The sequence below is a fragment of the Agrilus planipennis genome, unplaced genomic scaffold, assembly GCF_000699045.2.
Source record: "Agrilus planipennis isolate EAB-ADULT unplaced genomic scaffold, Apla_2.0 scaffold85, whole genome shotgun sequence".
Lineage (NCBI taxonomy): Eukaryota > Metazoa > Arthropoda > Insecta > Coleoptera > Buprestidae > Agrilus > Agrilus planipennis.
The window spans coordinates 686,646-694,823 of record NW_020438910.1 but is presented as its reverse complement, the minus strand read 5'-3'; the positions used below and the strand labels follow the sequence as shown (position 1 = coordinate 694,823).

The window sequence follows — 8,178 nt, the reverse complement described above, 5'->3', positions numbered from 1 at the left end:
ATACATTTTTGTTTTAAGAAATTGCTAAACATTTTCGTCTAGTACTGTACAGTTCTAGCCGATCTCCTAAGACCGCCCATCGAGAGCTCTGCTCGTTCAAGCTTGTTCCAACTATTTCTGTCTTGCTCACCCCTAGTGTGTATTCTTTCTATCTTCGCGCAGATTCCTTCAAGGTCACATCTCTAACTACTTGAAATAAACTGTAAACTCTTCTTCGAGTTAAAAATTCGGCGCACACAAACTAGTCCGGCAGTAATTTCCATAATTAATATAGTGGACGATTAAATAAAGAGAATAAAAACACAAAAAGTTGGAGTAAATAGTCTGTTCTCATTGACCAACTTCTTGTGCATTTCGATATTTCTTCCGAGCTTGAGCGACATCCTTTTCTAGTCAAATGCTATTCCTATTTATCATCTGCGCCGGAAGTGAAAGTCAGGGGCCATCTCTCGATGGTTCAGCTGTATTTTACTCACCTTCTGATAAATTTTACTAGTTTCATGAAATAACATTCCCAGCTGTACATTTTTATAACGTTTATTCCCGAAATTATTTCACCCATCAGTCTTACTCTTTCATCTGTTCTTAATGCAGTTCTCAAACGATACAGAGAAATTCTTTTTCCCAAACAAACTAGAAACAAATTACCTTTATCGATCAATTCATTGATTAAATAAACTGTAAAAGGTTGTATCTACATATAAAAAATATATATCTAATAACTCAAAAAATCTAATAGTAAAACTAAAAAAAAGTGAACATCATTTTTGAAATTTTTTAACGCTGAAAAATTCAAACAATTTTATCGGAATGGAATTGCAGTTAGAATAAGTAACAAAATAGGTAATAATAATGTTTGACAAATAGCTAATAATAGTTTTGTAGAAAATTAATTGGAATACGACCATTAAGTGCCTTACTATTAAAACATCAACTTAATATATTTAAAAAAATCAACGAATTGGAAGCCTCTTGTAGACCAGGGAATAGAGATTTGAAACTAGCTATTTTTACAATAAAAACCAATAGGTATCAGACTGTGCAGGGTTTTAAAGCATGACCCATAGATGAAAATGTATATAATTATAACATCAGAATTATTGCTTATAAAAATGCGAGAAATATAGTTTCTACTTTCTGTGGCGAAAGCCAACAAGAAAATAGTTTTGACTACTACAGGTACAAAAGTTGTAGAGAATTGAAAAATCTATAAAATGAACCCTTGGTTAACCTGATAACGAATTAAAATAAATTTTTGATTTGCGAAAACCTAAAACTACATGTTATTGTTTTATTTTATTGTTGTATTTTTGTGCAATTATGTATTAAATCTTGAAATAGTGCCATTTACCTAACTCATTAAAAAAATGTGATTCATACTTACTTTGTATTGGTAAGAAGATAACAAGAAATATGGATCCTAAAGTTGCTGTGAATCCGACATGAAAATATATAAGTATAATAATTATTACGATTTCAACGGGACATAACCATAAACTGTGAATATGTAGCAACAGAGAATCGAATCTATCCACATCATTAGATAACAAGTTTACCAGTTGCCCAGTACTGACTTCTTCAAAGGCCGATTGATTCAATTTCAACGATTTTCTATAGATTAGCGAACAGACTGCAACTCTCATTTGCATACCTAAATGCTGGTTTTCCATAGCGTATAAATGAGATATGATTACGTACAGTACAGAACTTCCTGCTATTACGCACGCATAAATATATGCTTCGTTTCTGGTAACATGAGTATCTTTTGTGGTATAAAAATCCAGTAACTTCCCTAAAGCTAAAGGCTCCGCTATTCTATAATACAAAAGAAAAGAGCGATTAATAATATGTACCTTTCAGAAAATTTAATTCTTCTGTGATTTATTATTATATAACTTAATTTATTTAACAATAAATTGTTTAAAATAAGCGATCAGTAAAACTGTAACAATTTAATACATTACCATGTGTACCGATTTGTTTAATATTTTTTTTTATATAATTAAAAGGAATTTAGAGGAGTAGGGTACAGTAGAAATAATATAAGAAATCAGGTAGGGGTCACTTTAATAGAAAATGAGGAAAAGGCAAACAGGTGGAAAGAATACTTAGAGAACCTATATGCTAGCTCATAGCAGATATATTAGAGAAGGAAGATAGTGTGGAGATATATGAACTAAGTTATCCCATAATGAGAGAAGAGTTCGATGTAGCATTAAAAATTTTAAAGAATAATAAGGCACCAGGTATAGATGGGATACAGGTGGAAATTTTAAAACATTCAGGACAAGAGATTAGATATCGTATGTTTAAGCTAGTTAGTCACATTTACGAGACGGGGAAAGTCCCGGAGTTTTTAATCTAAATTGAGATATTGTCGATCGCAGATAGGTTTTAAGGGCTTAAGCTTAGAAAAACTCCATTTCCCACAAGCCACAGTTACAGGTATATTGATAAAATTTAAAATAAAGACACGAATAACCATCTTCTGATTAGGGCAAATTATTTTAGGCTTATGAATTTATCGCACAACATACAACCATTTATATCTGATTTAGAGGCTACAGTTAATTTCAATTAGAGATCACTACAGAGTTTAAGAAGGTCTGTTTTTTTGGAATTTTTTTTGTATTGTACAAATAAGGCCAAGATTCCGAGTATTCATTTAACTGTTCAAATGTTTCATTGAGCGAATTTATGGTAGTGTCCAAAAGACTGTTGCAAAATATAACTTCAAATTTATTTTTTGAAGAAGTTATAAGCTCATCACTAGCAGTTGTATCAGCTTGCTACGTCGAATTATTGTTACACAGGTAGGAGTTGGCTAAAGAACTATGCAGTCAACTGCTACGTCGGCCTATGGTCGGGGATTCCCAGTAAAATGAACAACTGTGCTCCGGTAGAAAACTGAATTCTATTATACGTAATTATTCGTATTATTAATCGTAACTTTGTAATTAGATTTAGCGAAATTTCGAAATAACAGTGTAAGGGACGCGGAAGAGCAGCGGTTCCCGATACCTGATCGGAGCGATGTTTAGTCTAGAGGGTCGGGAGGGGTGCCGACAAATTCGGCTGAGACAAGGACTTCATTAAATATAGGATACAGAGTTGGTTAAAAAAGATATTAGGTGTTNAATTTATTTAACAATAAATTGTTTAAAATAAGCGATCAGTAAAACTGTAACAATTTAATACATTACCATGTGTACCGATTTGTTTAATATTTTTTTTTATATAATTAAAAGGAATTTAGAGGAGTAGGGTACAGTAGAAATAATATAAGAAATCAGGTAGGGGTCACTTTAATAGAAAATGAGGAAAAGGCAAACAGGTGGAAAGAATACTTAGAGAACCTATATGCTAGCTCATAGCAGATATATTAGAGAAGGAAGATAGTGTGGAGATATATGAACTAAGTTATCCCATAATGAGAGAAGAGTTCGATGTAGCATTAAAAATTTTAAAGAATAATAAGGCACCAGGTATAGATGGGATACAGGTGGAAATTTTAAAACATTCAGGACAAGAGATTAGATATCGTATGTTTAAGCTAGTTAGTCACATTTACGAGACGGGGAAAGTCCCGGAGTTTTTAATCTAAATTGAGATATTGTCGATCGCAGATAGGTTTTAAGGGCTTAAGCTTAGAAAAACTCCATTTCCCACAAGCCACAGTTACAGGTATATTGATAAAATTTAAAATAAAGACACGAATAACCATCTTCTGATTAGGGCAAATTATTTTAGGCTTATGAATTTATCGCACAACATACAACCATTTATATCTGATTTAGAGGCTACAGTTAATTTCAATTAGAGATCACTACAGAGTTTAAGAAGGTCTGTTTTTTTGGAATTTTTTTTGTATTGTACAAATAAGGCCAAGATTCCGAGTATTCATTTAACTGTTCAAATGTTTCATTGAGCGAATTTATGGTAGTGTCCAAAAGACTGTTGCAAAATATAACTTCAAATTTATTTTTTGAAGAAGTTATAAGCTCATCACTAGCAGTTGTATCAGCTTGCTACGTCGAATTATTGTTACACAGGTAGGAGTTGGCTAAAGAACTATGCAGTCAACTGCTACGTCGGCCTATGGTCGGGGATTCCCAGTAAAATGAACAACTGTGCTCCGGTAGAAAACTGAATTCTATTATACGTAATTATTCGTATTATTAATCGTAACTTTGTAATTAGATTTAGCGAAATTTCGAAATAACAGTGTAAGGGACGCGGAAGAGCAGCGGTTCCCGATACCTGATCGGAGCGATGTTTAGTCTAGAGGGTCGGGAGGGGTGCCGACAAATTCGGCTGAGACAAGGACTTCATTTAATATAGGATACAGAGTTGGTTAAAAAAGATATTAGGTGTTTAGCTTTGCCAATGGGCGGTTGTTTTTTGTTATGGATAAGCGTTTCTTTAAAATATACTTAGTTGTTTTATTGAGCGTGGAGTTTTTTTAAAACCGCATATTAATTTCTCCTAACAACAGACAGTAATAAACTCATCATTAAATTAGGGTCGCTTTATATTGACAACAGTTTGTAGTTAGTAGTGTCCGACCGAAACAGGTTTTTACGACCGAAACCGAAACCGAATTTCGGCAACGGTCTCAGTTTCGGCCGAAACCGAAACTGAAACCGAAACTTCCTTATAAGGACCATGTTTTGAGAGAAAATAAAAAAGACGTTATTATAATCAGTCAGTTTTATTTTTTTATCTTTAAATCACATAGCTCTGCAGTCTTTGATATTTTCAGTTATTGATAATCAAATCAAAATCAACATAACAACCCCTCATTTAAGGAAATACTTTAATTGCGCCTTAAAAATACTTAAAATAGGTGAGATGTTTATTTGAGTAACTATAGTATACTTCGCTTGGATGGAATTTATCGCGCCGAACATGACCGAGCAGATCGCGAGAACTCCCGAACGCAGTTTCGGTTTCGGTTGTAGTTTGGGCAGGTTAGCTGCCGAGACCGAAACTACACCGAAACTCGTTTGTTTGTCGAAACTCGATCGAAACCGAAACCGAAACTGAACTTTCGGTCGGATACTAGTAGTTAGTATAGGGTTGTAGATGAATCCGAACGGCATAACGTTGTCAGATGCAAGATTGGTTAGGTATTTTTAAGGTAATATTATTTGGAAATGATCATGAAATGACAATACAAACCAAACTATTTTGATAAGTCTCCGTTAAAAATTGACAACAGAGCCTGCTGCACAACTTGTAATTTTATTCACAAGCTGTACGTAATTACTATTTGCTGAAGCTGCATAAGACAACGTATTATACGTAAGATAAGAAAAGAATGTGTTGTTATTGTAAATGTAAGAAGTCGAAGGCAGCAATTAAGAAATAATAATCCTAAGTATTAATTTATGAGAAATTGCATGTGAGCTAATAAAAAAGTAATAGCTGCTGTTAATAGTGACGGTCATCTGCCAATTTTTTTTCAAGATATATTAAAAGTTTTGTATTCCGTAATAATGCATCCCAATAATTGGTACAAAACCTGTTAGTTAAAAGAAAACCAGTCGTAATATGAAGAGAACATCTCTAGACTTATCCTTATTTTACGAATTATCACAACGTAATTCTTACAAGAAGCTTCGTAGATATGTAGTTTTTTTAAGACAAATCAACTGTTTGATACATTTTATTAACCACTTTCGTCACATTATACACAACACGACTACGCACCATGATATATTAGGATCTAAATGCAAAAATAGAGAGGAAATCCTCTTCTGTCCCCCTTTCGAAGCAGAAGTAACAGATTTGTGGGTGATTATGTACGTTAAAGAAAACGCTTTATTGAAAAAAAAAACAGAATTTATTTACAGAAAAGAAGTTGAGTGAAAACGAATAGAGAAATGTCGTTAGATGCTAATATAATATAAGGAGTGATTGAAATAATAACAGACTGGCTTTTGTGGGTGCAGAAATTATGTAGCGAAATGAAAAGTGAATATGAGTATGTGTTTTTATATTAGGGTACAGCTCTTGAATGAAGGAACCGTCGACTTTCATTCTTAGATATCACAGATTAAATATAGACTATTATAGATAAATTGAATTAGAGCAAACGGTGACCAGAATCCAATTGGTGTCCTCTCAAATGATCTAGAGATCTAGACCGTTAGACTATGTAGTTCGGTAAAAATTACTGTTTTGGTAGGTCAGTTTTCATTATTAGTATCGCAGTCATGTAGTGCTCTTACTGCCTTCGCATAGTGTCGTTTTGCATTGCATTTTTATTTATACGATTGTGTTCATACCTTGTTTATACCATTAAGCAAAAATCTCAGGGTGTCAGTAAGTGAGATGGATCAAAACGAGGAGGATATTGTGATAGTTTATTCCACGTATATTCTTTTAAAGCACAAGAAAACGAAGATCCGGAAGATAAAACGGTTTTGGGTACATCCATTACACAGATATTGTTTCTTACTAGGTGATTGTCATAATCCTTATGAGATAAATCGTAGATTGCAGGATGGTCTCATACGAGAATACATAGTTTTTCGTCCATGGTGGTGCATTCATCACTCACCTATGTCCCTCATTCACGAACCATGTATTCTCGCGATACATTTCGTTGTTCGGCTGCTTCCATCAGCAAGATTTGGTAGCCGTACCTCGTGTTAGCGCTCATCGACAATCGTAATTTTGGGCTAAGGCGCCCATATTGCAGTTTTAGTTAAGCCCACCATGTTACTAACATACTCTGGCGCAAATCGCCTCTACAAGTGATTGATGACAGACGGTTATGACACGATAGCATTACGATAGGAACACAGTACTTCTAGTAAAAATGAAAATGTGGTTTCCTCAAGTAATTTTATGTAAAACTGCGCATAGGCGATTCTATACAAAAGCGCGGCACGAGTACGACATAAGCATGACACTACTAATGAAAACTGGCCTTTGTAGGCGATTGTTTACCAACGAGTGATGGTAGCTTCAAGCTTTCTGATTGTATGGGCAATGAAATCAAACGTCGTCTCAACGCTTATGCTAGGTTTTACGACATTACACGAAAAAAAAAATAGTTTATGTGGTCGTCGATGATCTTTAACTCATATTTAGGACATCAGCGCGAACAAAGCCACGGGTAAAACCTAATATTATTATAACTACATATTTATTTATGTACCAATTTATTAACGTCTTATTCATGCAACTCTTTTTAAATATATAGAAATTGAACCCGCCCAAGTTCGAATTTTTTGAACCAATTCTTTTATAAATTTTAATACACGGAATTTTTAAATATGCGACTAATCTACATCAGCAATTAGTAAAAAATATTATTAGCAAAAAACTGTTGCTACTATTTTAATTCATGCTTTCGTGATTTCGAAGGATAACTAAAATGTTATAGAACGTTGATACTTGAAAATTAATCATGAATTCTTAAAAACTTTACTTAAATATTAAGATTAATGGCTCTGCCATTAGTATAAGGTACTATTAAATTCTTACTTTACAAACACTTCCAGAAATAAAGAAACAAAACCGAGGAACACTATTCTCAATCCAAACACACGAAACAGGGCTCTCCATAGAGAGGATTTTTTATTGTTTTCTTCTTTTTTCCATGCACACTCCAGCTTATTACCTAGATAGTTTGATTCATGATCTTTTAATGGGCCATATAAATCTTCTTCTTCTAACACTTTCTTGAAGCCTTTTATGAAAATGGGGATTGTCCAGCTGAAACATAAATTATGAAAAGTGACCAATGTTGACAAATTTCTGAAGTACCTATAGATAATATTTTCTACTCTCCTTAAAAAATATAGAAGTAAATAACGATACCTGTATCCGTAAAATATAAGGTAAGATTATGTTTATTAATCGTAAGACAAATTTAAATTTTTTCAACATTTCATGATTATATTACACCCTACGTTATTAATTTGCAATTAGCAAAATAAATGTAGATATAGGTTCGGTTTGAGTGGCGATGGCAGCTAATAGCTAAAATTAATAGGGACGCTGTTCCAGAAAAATGAATAAAATATTAAAACAACTTTTCCTCATTCAAGAATATTGTCACGCAATAAAATACTTTTCTGTCTACTCTCTAATTAACACCGCTATTATTAATTAATTATTAATTAACCACTATATCGCATACTTTGTTGCATCTTCGCTCTTTAT

At 33.3% G+C, this 8,178-nt stretch overlaps 1 protein-coding gene across 2 annotated transcripts in view; it reads right to left on the bottom strand.

Moving 5' to 3' along the window:
* Positions 1 to 455: 455 nt before the first annotated feature.
* The window catches only part of LOC112904141 (multidrug resistance-associated protein 4-like), a 42,156-nt gene continuing 34,433 nt past the window's right edge, over positions 456 to 8,178 (bottom strand). For both annotated transcript variants that reach the window (XM_025973470.1, XM_025973471.1), the window contains exons 3-5: positions 7,498 to 7,728; positions 1,385 to 1,815; positions 456 to 633 (exon numbers count right to left, since the gene is read on the bottom strand). In XM_025973470.1, the coding sequence (XP_025829255.1) occupies positions 473 to 633; positions 1,385 to 1,815; positions 7,498 to 7,728 (823 nt within the window). In that variant the 3' untranslated portion in view covers positions 456 to 472. The remainder of the gene's footprint in view (positions 634 to 1,384; positions 1,816 to 7,497; positions 7,729 to 8,178) is intronic.